Source organism: Pteropus alecto, unplaced genomic scaffold (assembly GCF_000325575.1).
Source record: "Pteropus alecto unplaced genomic scaffold, ASM32557v1 scaffold190, whole genome shotgun sequence".
Taxonomy (NCBI): domain Eukaryota; kingdom Metazoa; phylum Chordata; class Mammalia; order Chiroptera; family Pteropodidae; genus Pteropus; species Pteropus alecto.
The window spans coordinates 4,689,087-4,711,643 of NW_006430462.1; the positions used below are offsets into that span (position 1 = coordinate 4,689,087).

Here is a 22,557-nt window from a genome sequence, read left to right on the forward strand (position 1 = left end):
AAATCCACCAACCCATGAATGAAACATCACCCCCACCCCCCTGGGAGCTCTCTGCCTTGAGGGGCAGGAGAGCTGATCTCTGGCTCCAAGCTCCTTAGTCTCCCTTGGTGATCAGGTCCTCGATGTAGGCATCCAGCTCATCATCTGTGTTGATGTCTATGTCCTAGAATAGAGCAGTGCAGGGTCAGCTGGAGGCCATAAGGTGGTGGGGGGCCCACCTCTCCACCCTTCTTGCAGCCTGTGGGGCCTGAGCCCAGAGTCCCCTCTTCTCCTCCTTCCTTTCCCCCCGCACCCTGGCTGTCAGCCCTCTCCCCTCCCTCTTGATCATTCCCCACCACCCCCAGCCCAATCCTCTGTGCACAGATGACGCCCAGATTTTCTGCCTCTGCCCTAACTCTACCCCCAAGTTTCAGGTTGCCTTAGCTGTGCTGCAGGCTTCTCAGACTGAATACATCCAAAACAACTCAAATGTACCCCAACCCAAGCTGTTCCCTTCTCAATACACACCACCATCTTCTCTTCACCCAGTGACTGAAGACAAGCCACAAGAGATCACCCATTTCTTCCCTATCTCTCAGATATTACAGATTTGCCCACTCCCTCCATCTTCACTGTCACCATCCAAGGTTCAGGAGACCAGAATCTCTCACCCAGATAACTGTGGGAACCTCTTCAATGTAGTCCTGGGTTCTAAACTCCACCCTCTCCAGTCCTTCTTATAACCAACCATAGTGTCTTAGATTGCAAGCTGAATGATGCCACACCCTTCCAGTGACTTCCCACTTGATAGAGGCCCTACTGCTTCTCCTGCTGCCCACAACTCCCTGCCTTGGGCCTAGAGTCCTGCTCTTCTCTCTGCCCAGAGCATTCACATTCACTCTTGCATGACTGGTTCCACTCTCAGCTCAAATACCTCAGAGAGGCCATCCATAAACGCCCTGGTAAAGTTGTCTCCCCTTTTTCTGTTTCTCATTCTCTTTACTTCATGACACTTCCCACCATCAATAATTCTATCTCCTCCAATAGACTGTGAAGTTGTGAGAGCAGGGACCTATCTTGCCTGCCTGGTTCACCCAGTATCCACAGGACAGGCACAAAGTAGGCCCTCAGTGTTTACTGCCTGGATGAAGGACTGAGACCCTACAGGGCACTCCCCACTTCTGGGCCACCCAATCCCATCTGGGCGTCATCTGGAAAAGTGAGAACTTTCTATTTTATGGCTTGAAGAATTCTCAAACCAGGTTGTATATCAGAACGTCTAAACAAGGGCAAAAGTCTGATACCGTGGGTCTGGCTGGGATGAGGCCCAGGCAGCCGCACCACCTCCAGCCCTTCTGGTCAGGATGCTGTGCAGCCAGGGTTGGAACCACAGATTCCTGTGAGTGGGGAGAAGCGAGCAAGAGGTGCCCAGGCCCCCCTCCCTCAGGCACCAGGTGGTCCAGCTGCAATGAGAGGGCTGCCTGGCTCACCTCCTGCACCTTTTGTAGGAGCGCCACGATGTTGGTCCTCAGCTTCTGCAGCTTCTCCTCTGTCTCACGGAGCTTTTTCTCGGAGGAACGCAGGCTCTCCTCAGAGGCCTTGGCCCGCGAGTCAGCACGACTCTGGTAGGAATGGCACAAATTCTGGAGCCCCACTTCATACTGCTTGAAGTACTCTTTCTGTCAGAAGGGAAGCCGGAAAGTGGGTACATGAGTTCAAAGGGGTGCTCAGGGCCCTTTTAGATGAGCACTTGGTTTCCCCAACTGGCTTGGCACAAGGAGGCTGGACCTGAAGAAATGTCAAACACGAGGGGCAAGCAGTCTCCCTAGTTCCAAAGTAGAACGACCCTGATGCCCATCGCATGGGGCTGCCATGAGGACAAAGACAGGATCACACATGTGAAGCACTCAGCAAGGTGCTTTAACAGACAGCAAGCCATAAGTAAATGTGAAGGATGATTCTTACCATTCCAGGTGGCACAAAAGGACAACAGTCATTCTTCCAGCTCCATCATACCTTTCTAACTTCACAGCAGCCCTTTCAACAATTCATTTCCAAGTCAGCCTGACAATGTCAGGATCAAAAGTTCTCTTCCTCTAATATTTACCAAGCAACTACCAACAGCAGATAGCTCCAGATTTGTGTAGTATATTTATACAGCATCAGTTTTTAGTAACTTCCCTGAGTCCCTGGAACTTCCAAGGGGTGGGGAAGTAATGTTAACTAGTTTCTGTAGACAGGAGGCTTTTCAAACTTTTAAAAGATAGCAGAACACTTGTTTCAAATGAAATTTTACATGGAATCTCAGTGTAAAAACCAATTTAGGTAGTATCTCTAGATTATATTTCTTTTCTAAATTCAAACTTACAGCACCATGATCAACTTATAAATTACCAATGAGAATGATAAGGCCATTTAGATGAACCAGCAGATCCTGGCCAACCACTGCAGTTTTATCTCTAGCATTTATTTACTTCTATGAAGAGGAATGAGCTACCTAGCATTGGGTGGCTCCTGATTGCTGGTTTTAAAAAGTGTTACTGGCAAGTATTTAACTGTGTCGTTCTCCTTACAATCCAGATTGTTATTCTATTAAAGCAATAAGGCAAGAAAAACTTCAAGTTCTGCACACAAAAAAATTACTTTGGCAGCATAAAATAAATGTTCAAACTGCTCCAATGTATTAAAATTTAGTATACAATGTCTTGAACCTGTGATTTGTATTAGTTTAACTTTTAAAGTAATCATAGATTCTCTCTCACACACACATATATGTATCTAATATTTGAAGGACGCTTGTGGACTATATGGAACTCCTGGTCCAGCATGATGGGAAAAAGGATGATCATTTAGACTGACAAGGACATAATGAACATTAGACTCTGTTGTGTCTCTAACATTAAAAAAATTAAAGTGAGTTCTTTTGGACATTACAATCAGGAGGACATATAAAGTTCATGCATTGGTGATATGCCTCCTTTTATAAGAATAAGCTAACAGACTATATTAGGCTCACGCGCTCCTATGTTTTGGTCTGAGCAGTAGAGCCCACTGCAGAGATCTCACTGCATCCAGGCTTTGCTCTGAGTTTGGCAAAAACGTTAAGATAAAAGCAACAAATCTGGCAAGAGGAAGCCAGGCCATAGCCTATCAGCTATTTGTTCCTGGAATCTGCAGGGCAAGAGTTGAAGCATGGAGCTTTCTGTGAAGCTGTCACGAGTTCTGCTATCTTCTAGCTTCCTCAGTATGGACAACCCCCTCTCATCTCACAGGGAATCATGATGGCACCATGGGAAGAGCAAGACCCTTGTCCTAAGGACTGCCTGGGTTAAAAGCTGGCTCAATTACAACAGACTCTTCACCTCTTGGAGACTTAGTATCTTAACTCTTAGCCTCATTTCCTTAAAAATGGAATGGAAATAATACCCCATATTTTTCTCTCTGGAAAAACTTATCCAGAACGTAGCTGCCATACAAGCACCCACATCTTGAACATACTAATCCTGCAGTGTCAACTCCAGTCTATTCTACAAAAACCTCCTTCAAAAACTTAGCTGTTCCTACCATGAAAACATCTCACTTGATGTGGACAATTACTAGATCCCCATCTCCAGTCCTGCCGTTCCCACTCCCAAGCACCAGTCCCCAATCTCCATCTGCCCACTGGACATCACCAGAAATTTAGTGTCTGTACTTCCAGCCCAACACAATTAAATCTCAACTAATCTTCCTCTGATAAAAGCTGTTTCTTCTCCCAGTTAACAGCCTTGTCATCAACTTCCAATTCCCACAGGCCTGAGACACAAAGAAGCATGTGGCCTCTGCCTCCTCCCCAATCACTTGCCTCTTGACATGTCCCTTTCACCTGATGGTCCTCTCTCACCACTCTGGCTCTCCTTCCCATTCCCTCACCTCTGACTTTTTACAACTATACTGGCCTCCTTGCCCCTGCATCTCCCATCCACCCATCCTACCTAAACATACTGCTACGAGAATTACCTTCTCAAGGGCAGAGTCAACAGACTTAGGCCCATAAACCAAATCAGCCTGCTGCCTGTTTCTGTAAATAAAGCTTTTTTGGAACACAGCCACATCTTTTCCTTTACTTATTGTCTGTGGGGACTGTCAGGCTATAAGAGTGGGATTGAATACTTGCCAAAGACTATGTAGCCCACAAAGATGAAAATATTTGCTAACTGGTCCTCTACAGAAAAAGTCGGTTGACCTCTGCCCTAGACATGATTGACAATTCCATCAGCTCAAACATTTTGCTGGCCCTCGCATCTCCTACAGAGTTTAAGCCACTGTGCTTAAGATTGCACATTCAAGATGCACCATATCCTAGCTCTCAGGCCCCTTCTATCTTAAACGTTCACCCCCTACCTGTTGTCCTGACCTCCCCCACCTGCCCTTTCATCTCTCTGGGCATTTGCTCACGACAGTCCCCTCGTCTTAAACTCTCCCTGTCACTTACACAGGCACTTGCCAAAACCCACGTTTTCCTCAAACTGAGTTGCTCTCCCCTGTCCCCAACACTGCCCACATCCACAGCACTTACTGCTCTCCACCTTCACATTCAGCTACTTTGTAAAAATTCAGTCTCTAGAATCTTAAGCCACTTGGCAAGACATTTTTGCTGCTAAGAGGTCCAGCAGGTCCAGCAGAGTCTGTTGTAATTGAGCCAACTTTTAACCCAGGCACTCCTTAGGACAAGGGTCTTGCTCTTCCCATGGTGCCATCATGATTCCCTGTGAGATGAGAGGGGGTTGTCCATACTGGGGGTTGTCCAAATGCCACATCAGCATTTGCTGGGTTAAATAAGACTCTGCTTATTTTCGCACATCATGAGCTTCTTTATACTTCCCTCTAAGAGAGTCGAGTTTTAGGCACTTTGAGCCTAAGTTCTTCACTGTTACCTGGGACAGATCTACTATCCCTAAGTGAGGACTCAGGCCCGGAGTCTCACGACGCCAGATCATATCCTCCAATTAAGCCACTTCTTTTTCCTACAATATAAAGTCTCCTCTTCCCTTCTCTCAGCGTAATAGCTAACTGAGAGGCCCACAGCTAAAAGATGCCAACCACAAGCACCAAGAGGGGCACACACAGTGTAAAATCAAAGGTCAGGCCAGACTCACCAAAGGAAATGATATCAGCTCATCTGAATTCATAGCACTCAGCTCCTTCTTGGAGATGGGGAAACTTGGAGGCAGGAAGTACCGTAAACAATTCCTAAACAAGAAAGACAAAGGTGGGGACAGGAAGTCAGAATGGCATGGAGGAGTAGAGAGCTGCTGCTGGCCCTGGAACAGGACGACAAACACACCGGAGGATTTGGACGAGCAGGTCGATGGTCTCGTGATTGGTGCTCGGAGCAGTAGTGTCAGGCTCGATGCGAATGCAGTCAGAAGTGGAGGGCTCTGCCACGGCCACAGCCTGCTGGGCCACCGTGGTCTCTTCCTCCTCCCCACCCTCCTGCTGCGTGTCAGGGCTCTGATACTCCGGAGAAGGGGGCTTCATCAGCCGCACATCCTCACTGTCTTTTTCCACCCTAGGGAGAACATAATGCTTGTGTCACATGTCTTCTGGGCTCCCAGGATGGGATACCACCTCCCCCTGCCCTGGGCAACAGTCAACCCAGCCTCTCAGAAGGGGCATTACCAGCGGTCTCTTGGTGTTGTGTCTGTGGGCACGTAGTCAAACTTCACCTTCCACCGCACGACATGCTTGCCCACCTCCACTGCTGTAACACGGCCTGTGTACCACTCCCTGTTCACACGCACCTCCACGTGCAGCCCTTTATCTGAGAATGGAAATGGGGTGGAAGTCAGAAAACTACAGAGACTCCACACAGCCAGGGCCACCTCGAATAAGGTCACCCTAGGATTTGCAGGGACAAGAACCCCTAGGTGCTTGCCCCCACTATGCCAGAGACATAGAGCCCAGCCATCTGGGTTTCCTTCACCATCTGTCATGAGAGTGCCAAAGAGCAGCAGAACAAGTGACTACCAGAGGTGCACGCCAAGGAATTAGTGCTAAAAATATACACAATAGTGGCTTTCTTCAGAATTCTTCTCGGAATTAGACTTGGAACCACTGTAGCATGAAAGCCCAAAGCCAGGAAAGCCTCCATAAGCCTTTGGGGTAAGCTGCTGCTGGCTGAGGTGCCCCATTTTCCCCATAGGCTACCAGATACACCTCCTTGAACTTACCTTTCTGAGCCTTCTTGAGGTCAGCTGAATCCTCTTCCTCAGCACTGTCTGAGAGCTACAAGGAGAAGAGTCTGTCAGAGTCATCCCCAGTGTCCCCAAAGAGTGGACTTTTGCATGACTCGCTGCCCAGGGTCATCAGCCATCATGTTCATGTTGTCTTACACAGCAGTTTAAATCACCATGCCTTGCTGAGACCCACTCCTTAAATTACTACCTTAGGTAACTGCACTTCTGCTACCCTTATAAACAAGATAGCTGACAAAGGGCAGAATGTCAAAGACACAGGAAGCAAGGGTTTCAAGCCTCCCTGATCTGCACCAGTGTGACCTCAGACCTGTGCCTAGAGCCAGAAGGCAGCCACACTCTGGATGCTCCCTGGCACCATGTTTCCAGTCATCTGCATGACTGAGAGGCCTTCAGAGATGGACTGCATTCCTGGAAGGCTCATGTCACAAAGCACAAACAGAGCTGGTACAGACTGCAGGTACAGACTACAGGGGCAGTAGAGACCCTGAGGGGGGAGTCTCTAAGAACCTCACCTTGACCACCTACCTCATTCAAGTCCTTCTTTTCCTCTTTCACAGCAATTTTGCTCCGCTTGGACCTCTCCTTCCTCCTTTCAGCCTCTTCTTCGGCTTCTTCTTCATCAGAGACCTCTAGGGTCCGCTTCCGACCAGGCGTGGCCTAGAGCAAGAGAAAAGGGACTATGAGAGTCCTGTCAGTCCTTGAGGTACAAAAGATTCCATTTTGCCTAACAGGGCTTCAGAGAGGGGCCTGTATAGCTGAGCACCCCCAGACATGACTCAGTACACAGAAACCTCTTGGCCTCTGTACCCACGAGGACTTTTACTCAAAGCTGTCACCAGGGAAGCCTCTCAATCCACTTCACACTTGGCTTGCCTGGCCAGCCACCCTGGCCAGCCAGCTGTGACCACCCTGAGACACACCAACCACTTCTGCAGCCCACCAATCTATGCCCAGTGTGAGAAGCCAGTAGAGGTGATTCAAGTTTGTGGCAGACCAAAACTCAGAGAGAGCAGTGAAAAGCTCTCTGAACAAGGAACCAAATCACTCTGTGCCCCTGACCGAGTCCCTTCAGCCATCTGGACTTCTCCTCAGGGGCAGCAGCTGGTCTCCACTGAGGCACTCCCAGAACAGCTTTGACACTTCCTGACACCACTCCTATACAACTGAGGGTGGGCTGGGAGCTGGGGAAAGTAAAACATCTTACCGGGGAAAGTTTACTGGGTGGCTCTGACTTCTTGACTACTGGAGTCTTGATGGCTTTGGGGGCAGGAACCTCCCGAGGGCTCTTAGAGTTGGGCAGCAGAGATGATGACAGAGGCTGCACCAGTGGGGCAGGCCGGGGTGCAGTCTTGACCTGAGTGTTAGCATGCTTTCGGGGTGCCTCGGGTGGCTGGAGAAGCCTGGATGTACAGGCCTCCTCCCGGGATACCAGGGCAGAAGGCTTTAGGGTGCTGCTGCTGACAGGAGCCTTCCGAGGATGGCTGGCTGGCCTGGGAGGTTGCAAGGAAGGGGGTCTGCTTGGGGCATTCTTGATCACAGCAGGTAAAGGAGGTGACCGAGGACGCTGAGGTCTACGTGCAGGTTCCTAAAAGAGGCCCAGGGAGAGTAAAAACAATGATCCTAGCACAAGACACCTGAGGAAAAGTTCCGTCTCCTGCCCTTGGGCTTTACCTCAGTGGAAGGTCTGGTGGTCACTTCCAACGGCAATTTCTTCAGGTCAGCTTGGGAGCGGATGGGTGTCGTTTTCTGCGGGGAAAACGTGATGATAAGGTTGTCTGCCTGTCTTGGTACATTCAAGTAAACTTTTTGGATCCCTACTATGTGTCTAGGACAATAGGCAAATAAAAAAGAAAACCGAGGCCCCAGTCCTACTGTTACATGAGTCTCCCATGCTCACTGACTGAGGAGACAAAAAAATATGCACAGACACTAAACCATCAGCAAAATGCAGCATTCTGTATGATTAATCCAGCAATTGGGAGACTGGGAAAAAGTGTCAATGGACTCAATTCCTATAAAAAACATCAAAAAAGGTGGGAAAGGCCTGGTCTGATCAATAAGACCAGAAAAGACGGTGAGATTCAGCAAACAGGGATACATGCATAAGCCGTCCGAACTAGTGAGAATTTCTGCAGACACAGAAACCAGAAAGCAAAAAGCTTTTATAATACATATGATAAAGAGTTAATACCACAAATATGTCTAAAAAACCCTGACAAATCAATTAAAGGGAAAAAATGAAATATGAGAATAAGCAATTCTAAAAGAAACATAGACACATGGAAAAATTGTCAATTTTAGAAATATAAAAAATTCAAATTATAAAATGTATACCTCTATCAAATTTGCAAAAACGTTTAAAAATAAATGTACTACTGATTTAAAAAGAAACAGAAATTAATATATCTTCTGGAAATGCTTTTAAAAGCCATAAAATTTTATAAACCCCTTTATTCTTTCAAATTCACTTCTAGAAAATTATGCCCCAAAAAATAATTATGCACTAAATATATACGTATGTATATGTATATCATGTGACATGTCGTGATCTCTATATTACTATTAAAAATACATATGTATTTATGTGTATGTAAGCAATCATAAAAAGCTGGAAGAATTTGTAGTTAATAATGGTTATGTCTAAGGTAGGATATTTGTTTTCTGGAGTTTTAAAACATTCATAAATTAATTAAACCACTGTAATATAAACAAAAAACTCTTTTTAAAAGAATAATCAGGGTGTACTTGAGAACCAGTGTGCCTAGAGGTTGGGATTTGGAAAGCTTTGGCAGTACTCATGGGTGAATGAAGAGAATAGGGGAGCCACTGAGGGTTGAGAGAATAGGGGAGCCACTGAGGGTTGCTATCCCATCCCCAAAAGACCCTTGTCACAGGCTAGCTCTGCGCACTGCCCATGACCACACACCTGCAGGGCCTCCAGCTTCTCCTGCTGTTGGCGAATTTTCTCTGTCAACTGCTTTTGCTTCTCTTCCTGTGTCTTCAGGTCCTTTCTGAACGTCCCCAGTGGGACCTTCTGCTTCTGTTCAGAAGCCTCACACCTGCAGAAAGAAGGTGCTAAGGAGGCTATGGCAAACCAGGGCTCTAGGTGGGGCAGGGTCCTATCTCCTCAGCCAACCTATACTGTCTCTCAGAGTAACCACCTCAGAGTTCCCAAGTGCAAAAAATAATTATGCACGGAATACTCACTGCAGGACACACCTCTATTTTTACCTCCAGGGCACTTATTATGTGCAGCAACATAGATGTAAAGATGTGAGCGCTGACCTCAAGAAACGTAGTGAGTTATTTATTCAAAGAGTGGTGGGAGAACATGGTGGGAGGATGGAGATACCTACAATCTCCCTATAAGAGAAAGTGCTCACCGGTCCTGCTCAGGATCAGGGTTCATGGAGCAAACCCAGGTATCAGGGTAATCTTTTTCCACAGAATTCAGCTGAAAGGGGAGGGTCCGCCACTTCAGACACAAATCTGTAACACAGAAAACACACCCCACAAAGTCAGTCATGCCTACCAACAATATCTACAGTCAGGCTCCTCCTAGTCAGGTCCAAGGCAAAGATCTTCACTCTGGCTCCAACTCTACGTTCCTTACAGAACAGTAACTCTTCTCAGGGACAGTGATTCCAGCAAGGATGGAAACTTTATACTGTGGACTCTCAACACCCCTAACCCCTCTCCCTCCTCCACTAAGATGCTGGCTCAGTCTACACTTGTACCATTAACAATGTGGTACCAAACCAAGTGAGGTCTAGTAGGTTAGATGACCTGCCTCAATCAGGAGGGACAGACTAAGACTGAGCTCTCAGGTCCATCACTGAACATCATCATATCCTTAGTGGGACTGTAAGTCCACGAATGTCAGTCCCACCAGGAGACCAGTACAGGGATGGAGAGAAAAGAGGACCATGAACTATGACAGAAAGGAGTCAGGAAGAGGTTCCGACCACTGACTCACCACACTGGATGGTGGTTGGGATTTCCATAGCTCTCCGGCGTTTGTAACGCAGCTCGCTGGATGGGGGCTGGTTCCAGTTGGCAGAGAGGTAGCCAAACTCATCCCAAAACTTGATGATTCCCCGCTGGGCTAGAAGGCAAACAAACACCCACACACCTCCTTAGGAGCCAGCCTCTCTTTCTAATTTCACCCCTCAGGCAGTGAGAGTATACTAAGGCTGGAGGTGAAGAGAAAGGCCATTACCAATGGCGATGTCCTTCCAGTACTGTGCCAGGTGCTCCCCCATTGCCCGCAGCAGGTGCCGATACTCCTTGGCATCAGCAAAGTCCTGTTTGTTGTGTGTAGGCTCCAGGACCAGGTAGGGCACATCAACGACCCCAACGACCCCGCCACATGCCCTGCCAAGAGAAAGAAGACACAGCTTTGTCATCCCACTGGCCAAAACCCTCCCGCCATCCACCCTGTGCTGGGAAGCTCTCCTGGGGCAGTACTCACATGCCCCCTTCCAGCTGTGGGCCCACTTTCTCATACATCTTGATCAAGCGGCTACAGTTGTAGATGAACATGCCATCCAGGTCCCGGTGTTCAATGTTGACCCCAAAAACAAAATTCAGTTCCTTAGGTTCTTTAAGCGCTCTGGGAAGACAAAACATAAATTCAAGAAAATCAACTCATTGACAAGCAAATACCACAGTGTTTATTTAAGATGTGTTAAGCTCAAACTTAAGATGTGTTAAGCAAAAAGTTTTGCATTTTCATTTAATGTATATAACCTTTTAGATTCGATAGGAATATGCACTGTGCAGTGACTCTAAGCATCCCTCATTAAAAGCTTATGACTTTGGCTTCTGGTAACAAAACAGACAGATTTAGGTGTGAATGGGATGCTGTAAAGCTGCTGCAAATCTGTGAGTTACACAGTGGTATAAACACAAGGTTTTCTGCATATTTACTCCACTAATGTGACATTAATTATTTTTGAAAAGGCAAAAATTCACAAGAACATTGAGAAAAGAGACCATCATGTGATAAATGTCAACAAAATAAGGGAAGCTGAAAAGCAAATGGATGTGCAGTGGACTGACTCATATGGAAGAAACCCGAAACCTACACCTGTGACAAGGAGGCCTAGAAGAAGCAAGCCAAGAATTCAAGGCCCAGAGCCCAGAGAGGCTCCACACAGAGGTGGGACAGGAAGACAATTTAACAAGCCAGGACAAATGCCCATTCTAGATTTACAAAAGAAAAAAGAAAAAAAAAAAAAAGGTCCAGAACACAATCTATAGCATTATTCCACAACTGTAAATAGGGATAAAAAATTAAGAATAGATATCACCAGGTGACAGAAGTATAGGGAAGTTTAAAAACCTTTTTTAATGTTCTATATTTCACAAGTTTTATACAATGAGCATTTTATAGATCCTTTAAATGGAAAGAAAAAAGGAAAGGGAGGGAAGGGGGAGAGGAGATGAAAAGGGAGATGGGGAGAGAGAAGAAGAGGGGAGAAAGAAGGGAGGAGACACAAACAAATGAACAAGTGCCAGTGAGAAGGGTTTGGTGTTCAAGGTGTTGGCCCTGCCGTGCCTTTTTCTAGCTCAGGAAAGAACTGAGCTAGGAAAAAACCATTCTCCTACAGTAAAAATTTGACAAGCATTTGGCATCACATTAATGACTTTCTCAAAGCAATCTTTGGGACAGAATGGCAACCTTGCGGGGTGGGGAGCGATTCCTCAAGCTCTTTTGTCAATGATCAGTACAAAAGCTCCATAATTTTAAAAGATCAAAGGCTAGCCCTGGAATTTACCGCTGCTTGGCCTCCTTGATCCGCTTCTTGACATCAGCTTCTCTACGCAGGGTAATGGCTGTGTTCTGAACCTGACGCAACATAACCTGGAAATGAACGTCGGCACTAAATGAGGAGAGGTGGTGCTCTGGGCCACAGCAGGGAATATTACAACACATCTAAAACCTCTTTCTTTAAAGCACATGGATGCAAAACTACACCAAAAGATTTATTTCGTTTCTACAGAAAGCGGAGACAAACTCAAAAGCTGTGTTTTACTTGACCAGGCTCACTAACATAATGGAAACATCCCCAACTGAAACAAAAATCTATGGAGGCGTGTATCAGACAGGGAGGGGCGCTCTGACCCTTACCACTGTGTGACCTGGAGCAAGTGACACTCTTCAATTTCTCTTTCTATAAACTGAGAATATTAAGTGTTCTCACATCATATCATTATTGGCATGTTGATTCTGCCATACAGTGTGTTCGATAGTGATTATGGAAACATCATAACATCCCATAACATCCATAACATCCCATTTTCCAGCATTAGAGCAAGGGATTTATGACCGTCCTGGGGCTGAGCCATGCCAGCTCTGGGATCCCACTACCAGAAATGCTGGAGAACAGCCGCAGAGGTCTGGGGCCTTACCCTAGTGTCCCGTGTGAGGTCTCCGCCTAAGCGTACTTCTAATGTCCGAGCTTTGCTCTCTGCCTCCCGCGCCTTTTCTTCAGCTGAAATCCAGAAGAAACCATGATAAGGAATTTAAAGGTTTAAAACTCTTAGTCATCCCTCCTGGATCCCATACTGCAATCCCTGCTCGAAAAGACATGTGTGTACACTGTCAAGGAACAGGAGAACCAGTGAGCAACCTCTCTGCTTGAACTACAAAATAGATTCAAAAACAAATAAGTAAAGGATGCCCAATGAAAACAGGCATTATTTATACCTGAGAAGTGCTTTTCAAACTCTACAAATGAATCAGAACAGGTCAAAAACCGCCCAAGGCAACCAGAGTTAAACCCTCAGCAGGAGCTAGAAGTTATCAAAGTCCTCATCCAATTACTCTCCATTAAGCAGCCAAGAAGCCCTGTGACCATGACAGACCTTGAGGTTTTTGCCCTGGAGTCATAAAAACCAATTTCACAAATATTTGGGCCAGAGGACTGTGTGGGATTCTTCACGCTGGGCAAGCCCGGGAGTTGACAAATGGCTGCTTAAAGGCAAGTGGAGTCTGGGGAGAAAAACTGCTGAGGAGACTGGCATGCATTGGAAGGGGTGCAAGAGAACAGAATGTCCCAGGGTGGTGGATGGAGACTTTTCTTGGATCCTGCTTTGGCAACAAGCAGTGTCCCCCAGGCAACCCTCACCCAGTCCCTCCTGCACAGTGGGGGTCATTACCAATCCGTGCTACATGCTCGGCTTTCTTCACCTCCTGCTCTGCACGGGTCTTGAAACGGCTTGACGTGTACTTGTACATCCTGAACAGGGCAAAAAGCAACCTGAGGTGCCAAGCAGCAGCAGGGCAGGGCAGCAACCCAAGCAGCACAGGAAGCACCCTGCCTTCCTGCCTCCCCCCAAGCTGCACTGTCCTGGCCTCACAGGATGAGTCATAGCCAAGCTTATTTCAGCAAAAAGATCCAATTCCTTACCCTACTTGCCCCTTGCCTCCTGTTCCAGGTTTGATAAGCAACCTCACTACTCACCCCGTGTCATTAATTCCATAGCACAAACAAACCTCAGTAATCGGCCAGGGCCTCTGCTTTCCTATGTAGCGTCTAAAGACCCCTTGACCCTGAAGCCGAGAGCTCCAACAGCTCACTGTGCCAGGCAGGGCACCCTCCATGTCATAGAAGATACTCATACTGAACGAGCTTTGCCAGACAACCTCCACAGCCCATTAGCTGTTTCTGTCCCTCCCTCAGGACCCAGAAGTTTCTCCGCAGTAAACCACAGGCAGCTTAAAGGCCTCAATGCAGTGAATACCGTCAGAGCTTCCCATCCCACATCACTCCAAATAATCAGTGCCTCAGAAAAACGTAACCAGGCCCTGTCCTTGGCCCGAGGGAAACAGCAGACCAGGGTGGGCAAGCCCCTACCTGGGCTTGTACAGGCAGCAGGAGAGCCTCTTGGTCTGCACCTTGTGGCCGTGAATGAAGATCCTCATCCGAGGATCAATATAGAGCACGGCAGCATAGGCACGGAATGAGCGCCGCTCTGGCTTCCTGGAGGTGGTGGAACGAAGGAAAGCTGTCACCCACCCGACAACCAGCCTGACCAAGGGTGTAGGACAGCCTCTCTGCAGGCCCTCCACCTTTCCAACTCCCATCTTGGCATCTCTTGCCACTGTGAAGGGGTACTCCCTCAGTGTTGATACCATATCCTGCCCCAGCGCACATCCCCAGCACAGGCACCCCACAGATACCTGACCTGGCCCTACCACTGCCCCACCATGGCTCCAGCAATTCCTCTCCCCTCTCTAGGCCTGTTTCTTCTGTCAAATCAAGAGTTGGAACAACATGGGATCACTAATCTTTTCTTTTGGCTTAGCTGAAAATCTACTGTCCTATTCATCTCTCTGCCTTGTGGCAAGAAGATGAGTTCTAAGCTTCATCAACTTTAAAATTGGGAAATCCAGGGAATGAGCTGTCCTCTCTCCCTAAAGTCACCTCCTGAGCTTTTCTCTGCTGAGAGAATAAAAAGCAGCTCCAAGACTTCCTTCCCTTTCCAGCCACACTCACGTGCCCTCTGGGGAAGTCTCTGCCATCTGGATATCTCTTGGATTTGAGATTATGTCTAGCTCTGGCTCCCCGTTATCCATGAGTTTGAGATTGAAGATGATCACCAGTGTTCCTGGGGAAAAGAAATCCTTTTGATCTGCCAGGCATTCCCACCAACCTCATGGCTCTGGAGCTCTGGGTTTTAGGGGACACATCCTACTTACCAGTGTCACCAGGAATCTTCATGAACTGAGTCATCACTTCCTCCTCATTGCGGAAGGGAGAATACTTGTAGATGAGCTCTGTCTCAATGGAGAACTTCTCCACATTGTCTGTGACAGGGTCCCGGGTCTGAGCATTCCAAGTGGGCAATGGGACTATCACCTTTGGAGTAAGCACAGGCAGACACTTTCAAGGAGACCCCAGAACAGCATTCCCCAAAAACATGCATCTATCTTGACCCTCCCTATAATGGCTCCACACTGCCCAGGGCATGAGGCCCAAGCTCCACAGCCTGGCACCAGAGGTTCTGTGGCTTCTGCCCCTACCCAAGATTCAGCCTCACATTGCTAGGTCCTCTGGGGCATGCTGGGTTATGCCCAGGGGGCTTCTGCATAGGCAACTCCCTGCTTGGGATGTCCCTGGCTATTTTCCTAGTTTGGTAATAATCCTACTCTTTCCACTAAGGAAAATGTATTTGCAATTATCTAGTGAAGTTGAAGATACACATAAACATAACCTACAACTTAGCAATTCCACTCCCAGGTATATATCCTAGGAGAAACTTTTGTACATTTACACCAGCAAACATGTAAGAACAACAAAATATGCACAACAGAGTGTATAAATTAAACTACAGTAATTTGTATAATCAAATACTGTGCAGCGATGAAAATGAACAAACTAATAGCTACTAGCATCAACATGGATGAATCTCACAATGTTAACTGAAAGCAGCAAAATACAAAATAAAAATCCTACAAAGAATCCATTTATATAAAATTCATAAGTGGGCAAAACTATTCAAGAATGTCTACATAGGGTGACAAAACTATAAAAAAAAAACAAAAAAACAAAAAAACAAGGAACTGATGATCACAAAAGTCACCTGAAGGCAGGTCCTTCATAGGTACAATAATTGGTGAGGGGCACACTGGGGACTTCCAGCATCAGTCTATGATGGTCGCTACATTGGTGTGAGCTTTATAATTATTCTCTCTACTGTATATACATTTTAATTCGCTGTTCCGTATGTATGGAATTTAATCTTATGTCTAAGCAACGTTTTTCAAAAATCCTACCTGTGTCAATTATACCTCAATGAAATTGGGGGAAAAAATCCTATTCTTTCTTCAAAACCTTACCTCAAATGCCACTTCCCCAGAGGCCTCAATGTGCTTTTCCCCCTCGACCAGCCAGCTGCCAAGGTAGCCCTAGGGATGGCTGACTGCTGGGATTCCCTCTGTAGAGCAAAGCAGCCCAGGCACCTCAGAGGTTCAAATGAGATGGCCCACCATGAGGGAAAAAGAACTCTATTTTAACAAGTGCCAGGGGGACAAGCTGTTAAGAGTTCTGAGATATCTGCTAGTTTCTAAGAAGCTTCATGCCTATAGTATCCAACCCTAGGGCTGGTCTGGAAACATTCCTAGCCAGCGAAAAATGATCTTATTTTGAAATCTTGGCTGAGTTCACACTAGAGTACAATCCAAAACAGTGACCTTCTAGCACCAAGTAAGGAAAAAATTTCAACCTAGCTTTTTCACCAGGGAATTGAGTTCCATTTGTGTTCTGTGAATTTGTACCTTACTCTTCACCTCCCAATTCTCATAGCAGTCCCCAGTGACAACAGCATTAAACTATGGGCATTCACTTCCACTGGCACCCATTCCTGCCATCAAAACACTTCTCCTTTAGTTTCAATGTCACCATTCTCCTGGTTTTCCTCCCACCCTTCTGGCCGCTCCTGTCCCCTCTGCTGCTTTCTCCTCTTCCCAGCCTTTTAAATGTCGGCATGCCTGAGATCCCAGGTCCTCTTCTCACTCTACACACTCCTTTAGTTGACCTCACTTGCTACCAAGAATCTGGGAGCCCAAGTATCCCCCCGGCTCCAGAGCCAGATTTAACCTTGCGTGCCCAGGATAAAACACTCTTCCCTTTCAAGCTGTCCCTCTTCCATTCTTCCCCAGCTCCAGACAGCCTATCATGCCCAACTGCCACACCAGAACCTGAATCATCCAAAGGTCAAACACCAAATCACACCTGCTAAAGAGATGAAGCCTTCTATTTCTCTCACCCCTCTACTTTGAGTCCCATCAGGCTACACACAGCCAGGACCTTTCAGCTGGTCCACTCCAACACTTCAATCTTTCCAATCCAATCACCACGCAATAACCAAACTGACCTTTTTAAAAGAGAACCTCATACTGCCATATCCTTGCTTAAATTCCCTTTCATGGTTGCTTTTTAACAAAGTCCCACACACTCACCAAGGCCCTGAGGTCAAGCCTGATCCGGCCCTCCCTTTCTTCAGGTGTCCCCTTGGCCAAGTCTCTTCCCACAGCACTCACCAGCCCTAGGGCCTTGAACAGACTATTTTTATTGACTTAACACCCTCCTCCCACCACCCTCAGTCCATAAGGAAACATTCCTGAAAACGTGAGCTTGGACTAAGCTCTCCTGCCCTACCTTCTCCCAGAAGCCTGCTCTTTCCAGCTAAAGCACTTCCCTCATTCCAAGTATGCTGAATGAACTGACACACTCACCAAAAAGGCAAACAAATATACTGGCTTGCCAAGTAACAATGGCAGAAAAAGACAGCTTTTTATTTCCAGCACAAACTAATTTGCTATGATTTAGGCTCACAACAAAACAGGGCCAGTATAAATTTAATCATAGTTAACCAATAGAAATGAATTAGATTGAAACTTTGAATTCACCTATCTGCTGATATGACAGCCATGGATTTCTCTCTGCATACCCTCTCAGCACCTTCTCTCAAGCTCTGGCCTCCATTTGTCACATATGAAAGGAGATAAGAGTCTAGTCTGAAGCGGGGCAGACCAAAGCCTACCCAGCTTAGTCCCCATGAGGGGGCAAAAACCTCACCAGACCACCTCTGCAGATATCTGAGTCACCAGGCCACAAAAAGAATCAACTGAGCATCTGTTTAGCTTATATAGTGAATTAATTACCAAATGTTTTTAAACCAGAATATTGTAAATTCATTAGACCTTCCAACATAGCAATAATTAGCTGGGGCTAAGTGTCAGCTGCCATTTAGCAAAGAACTTACTCCGATGTTTTCCACATACTCACCAGCTTCACTACCTGCCTAGGCCCTGTAGGTGTCTGACTTATATGTTCTGACATAGATGGTTAGAGCAACGTTTCCTCAAAAGGAAAATGCACTCACAGCATATCTCACAAAATCACCATCATAAAAGAAAAACAGTGCTGTTCCTATTATTACTACCAGATACAGTTTTCACCTATAGTCATGGAAGCCCAAAATACTTCCCCTTATAAAACAACAGTCCCTAGTGACACCCCACCAGACAACTCAAGCTGCAGATCGAGAGGAGCTGCAAATCCAACTCTTGGTTCCTGCCCCTTGATAGCCTGAAGCTTTGAGATTTTACTTCCTCTCACACTAAGGATCTCTGTGTTAATTAACCCCTCAACCAGTTCATCCCTCTGGCTAACCCCAATGACAGGGGGCATGGCTACAATCTTGCATCTCCGATGAGCCCAGCATTGCAAATGACCAATGAAAACAGCCTGGGCAGACCCAAGAAATATGGTATGGTGACTCAAATGACAAGTATGGGACCTACTTCATCAATGCCTTCCTCCTCATGAAAGGTACGAGACAGGAAGAGGCAGGTCATGGTGTCATCTTTCTTGGTGAAGAGGATAAAATCTTTCCCGATGCGCATAGAGCCCCTGAAAAGGAAGCAGAAATGGGTTATTCTCCCACGGATTCAAAAGCTCATCTGAAAAAGGAAACTAATCTACCCTCTGGACGTGATTAAACTGCCTTTGGAGGGCTCTTCTAAAGGGGTCCCTAAGTTCTCAGGACCCTGAGCTGAGTTCCACAGTCCTCGTTTCCCTCTCCTCCCATCTGACACTCCTCCCTCTGCTCCTCCATTGGTTTTAGTCTTCGCCTATAACCTTCTCTACCACCTACCCACTGTGCAGGGCTCTCGCACCACCCTTCCAGGCCACATTCACCACCAATTTTCAGCTCTGGGTTAGTGTCACCACCAGGCTATTGCCACAATGATAACAAGTAACCCTGTCACTTGTGTTCCAGGTTTATTTAGCTGCACAAGGGCTGCTATACCCTCTGACTGTGCCACCATCAGGTTTCATCCCAGTAACTGATACCTTCAACATATCATCTTCTATACTAATCACATCCAGTTCTCATCCTATCCTTCCTTCGCTGACAAACTCTACCCTCCCATCCACTCATCAAATGGCAGCACCATCAAGGGAACAGCCCACTGCCAATATTCACAAGTCCTCAAAAAAAAACCAGTATGATCTTAAGGCTCAGCCAAACAAGGGGCTAACCATATAAAATACAATTCTTCATCACAGTTTTCGAGAAGGCTTATAATTGGCTCAGGTCCTATGACTGTGGCCATCTTCTGCCTCAGATTATTTTGTCAGCTCGAGCTCATTTTGACACAGGCAGGTCTCTGCTTTTGGATGCAACTGGTTTCTGGGAAATGAGGCTGACTTCCTCGAGGCAAAAGTCTGAATACAAGCAATTGCTTCCTTCCTTTGTTTGGCCACGTTAACCACCTGAGGAGCAGGCCAGGACAGGCCTTTCCAGGCAACATGGAATAGTTGCCCTGCAGAAGCATGAGCACCCGCAGGAGGACTGCCCACTGAACAATGGGGCTATTTAGCTCCTTTCTTCTGAGCAGCTTCTGGGGCTTTATGGCTATTATCTCATTAGCCCTCATAATACCCTAAGGAGGTGGTGATGGCAGTAAGAAGCCTTATTAGTCTCATCTACATACAGATACAAACCAGGCTGGCATGCCAAGCACACAAATGAATGCCATGTCCCATTTCCCCAGATGCTTAGGAAAACTCCCAGGACACTATCCAGAGACACCCTAGGGGCTGCCAAGTTCTGTTTCTCCTCCTCCAGTTCCCAAGGTTCTGGCAATGCTCCTTCCTGACAATTTCACAGTCCTCCTCCCTCTTCCCTAAAGCTTTGGGTGGCAAAATGAGGCACATTATTTGCCTTCTGTCAAAGCTTATTCTTGCCCTAATTTGGCAAAAACCCTCATTTTGTCCTCTTTCTTCCATCTTTGAACCTGACCTTGGAAGCTGCATAGCAACAACCCAAAAATGTCACCTCTTGCTGGTTTCCCTGCTTCTCAGTCCTCTTTTCACCACAAGTCACTTCCACCTGAAATTCTTTTTCAACTTCTGAATTGGTTTCAAAATGGACCCACTCTGAACACTAGATGGCTCTATCTCAATGGGTCCTCCGCAAAAAATCCTTCTACTAATATGCCAATGACAACACTTCCAACTTTTATACACTTTCCTTCCCAGTTTTCTAAGCACTTTCAGAGTCACATTTCAGCTGTTCCTAAAACTTATTGTGTAAGGGAGAATGTCAGATTAGAATCTTATTTTCTAGATTAAGAAGTAGATATTCAGAGAGGTGAAATGGTTTATCTGAGGCCCCAGAACTGAAAAGACAAGTAGGAGGAGGCTGGCCTACAATCTACATGAGAAGTCAGGGTTTCTTACATCACACTGACTCTAGGAGACTTCAGTTATTGGGGACTTCAATTGCCAGCATCAAAATCACCTAGGGAATCTATGAAAAACAGATTATTAGGCCTTGCCCTAGACTCATTCAATCAGGTCAGGAATCTAACATGGAAAGATCAAAAAAGGAGAACTTTTTTTAAAAGCCAGAAACCAGGCTAGAGCTCTCACAGCAATGATAGCATTTAATCCTTAACCTACTTCGTATGTATTATGATCCCAATTTACAAAAGAAAAAGCTGAGGCTCAGAGAAGTAATTAAGTGGCTGAGGTGAGATTTGAACTTCAGTTTGTCTGACTTAAGTGAGATGGATACAGCTCCAGCTTGGCAGTCAGAAAAGACCTGGTTCATATCTCTGCTCTATACTTGGGCACTTTTACATCTTTGGGCAAATTACTTCAGGCCTATAATACCTCGATTTCTCATCTGAAAATAAGAATAATACCTACGCTTCATAGAACTATAGAGAGAATTAAACAAGACCATTCATTTAAAGTTTTTAGCACAGTACCTGGTACATAGTAAGTGCCTGGTATTACAATTTGATTCTTGCCATGAGAGAAATCAAAAAATCCAGGTACTTGGTCCCTGATGTCTTTGGAAGCACTCTCTTTCTTCCCCACACCCAAAGCATGCTGCATGTGAGGGACAACTGATGCTACTGACTGATTAAACCACCACCCTTTCTCAAACAAAACATTTCCACAACAAGACTAGAAATGTGACTCAGAATTCCATTTGTACAAACTCCAATTCCACCAAAATTTATTCCATCCAAAGGTATGTACAGCTGGAAGTGAGCATTTCAGAAATAGAAACCTTTCTCTTGGGGCTTCACTCAAAACCAGAACAACACATTCCAAATACCAAACAACTGGGAACCAAGGGCTGAAAAAGAAGTCCCAAGGGATTTGAACACATTAGGTAGATCCCAGCTACACAACCCAGCAGGACATGTGAGTAGAGATCGCGTCCTCTAGGAGAGAGAGTTTGGGACTCTCTTACTCATCTTGGATCCCCAGTGCCTAACACAAAGCATGACACATGGCAGGTGCTCAGAGAACACTACCACGCCATGAAGCGACCCCCTCACTATCTCAGATGCATTCCAACCCCACAAAACTACCACTCAAGACCTCAAGCACAATGCAAAATAAGAATTTTCAACAGAAGAATGCAGTAACAGAGCACAGTTTCAAGAGAAACCTACAGCTTCTCCTACCCCAATTGGTTTTGGACATTCTTTTCCATCTGTAAAGTAAACTAGACCAGATAACAGTTGATTAGTCCCCAAATTACTCCTTTCTAACTCTCTCCTGTTCCAGAGTTACAGTGATAGAGGTATAAGGAGAGGAAAGCTTTCATGGGACAGAAGCAGGAGAGCATTGTTTGATTTTGTTTTCAATCCTATGGCAGCTTCTAGTATACTTACGATTTTAACCCATTCCCATACTGCCCAATCTGGGTGGACTCAGGTGTTCGCTTGGCCGACTTCCCAAACTGGATCACACTGGCAGCATCGCCTGAAATGGCAGGCATAAAAGAGAGTGAAAAGTTAGTATTTCTTTCCCAGGCTCCTCAAAATCAAATGTCTGAACTTTGTTAACTCCAAGCAGAGCTATGTGTCTACCGAAAACCTCTGTCCAAGGAAATCACAACCATGAGGCAAATGTAGGCAACTTGACTGGCCTGTCAGTAAATGCCATCGCAATAACCTTGTTCTGTTTTACCCAAAAATGATAATAAGGCTGGGGGGCAGGGAGGAGGAAAGTCTGTAGTGTCGGCTCCAGGATGTTGTGCATCCTGGTAAATATAATGTCAAGAGACAAGGAACCTGACTGACTTCAGGTTGCCATTCAGATTCTATCTCCCATGCTAGGACAAAACCTTGGCAAATCCATCAGTGGAATTAAGCCTGAGATGTTGAAACAGACTCCTCTCGCTCCAGGTGGATCTTCTAGTCACAATAGTGCAGCAATAGAAAAATAAGTTCACACAATATTTTATAAAAATGGTTATATCCTCCCTAAAAGAAGCAATCATCTCATCACTTACT

General features: G+C 46.2%; 1 protein-coding gene across 1 annotated transcript in view; it reads right to left on the reverse strand.

Moving 5' to 3' along the window:
- Positions 1-6: 6 nt before the first annotated feature.
- The window catches only part of MORC2 (MORC family CW-type zinc finger 2), a 37,298-nt gene continuing 14,747 nt past the window's right edge, over positions 7-22,557 (reverse strand). The window contains exons 5-26 of the mRNA XM_025047856.1: positions 21,934-22,065; positions 18,535-18,643; positions 14,926-15,085; positions 14,723-14,834; positions 14,081-14,206; positions 13,383-13,462; positions 12,633-12,715; positions 11,999-12,084; positions 10,690-10,830; positions 10,438-10,592; positions 10,195-10,323; positions 9,602-9,707; positions 9,145-9,277; positions 7,890-7,964; positions 7,423-7,803; positions 6,744-6,875; positions 6,192-6,246; positions 5,641-5,782; positions 5,306-5,530; positions 5,118-5,211; positions 1,470-1,658; positions 7-163 (exon numbers count right to left, since the gene is read on the reverse strand). Of these exons, the coding sequence (XP_024903624.1) occupies positions 95-163; positions 1,470-1,658; positions 5,118-5,211; positions 5,306-5,530; positions 5,641-5,782; positions 6,192-6,246; positions 6,744-6,875; positions 7,423-7,803; positions 7,890-7,964; positions 9,145-9,277; positions 9,602-9,707; positions 10,195-10,323; positions 10,438-10,592; positions 10,690-10,830; positions 11,999-12,084; positions 12,633-12,715; positions 13,383-13,462; positions 14,081-14,206; positions 14,723-14,834; positions 14,926-15,085; positions 18,535-18,643; positions 21,934-22,065 (2,914 nt within the window). The 3' untranslated portion in view covers positions 7-94. The remainder of the gene's footprint in view (positions 164-1,469; positions 1,659-5,117; positions 5,212-5,305; positions 5,531-5,640; positions 5,783-6,191; positions 6,247-6,743; positions 6,876-7,422; positions 7,804-7,889; positions 7,965-9,144; positions 9,278-9,601; positions 9,708-10,194; positions 10,324-10,437; positions 10,593-10,689; positions 10,831-11,998; positions 12,085-12,632; positions 12,716-13,382; positions 13,463-14,080; positions 14,207-14,722; positions 14,835-14,925; positions 15,086-18,534; positions 18,644-21,933; positions 22,066-22,557) is intronic.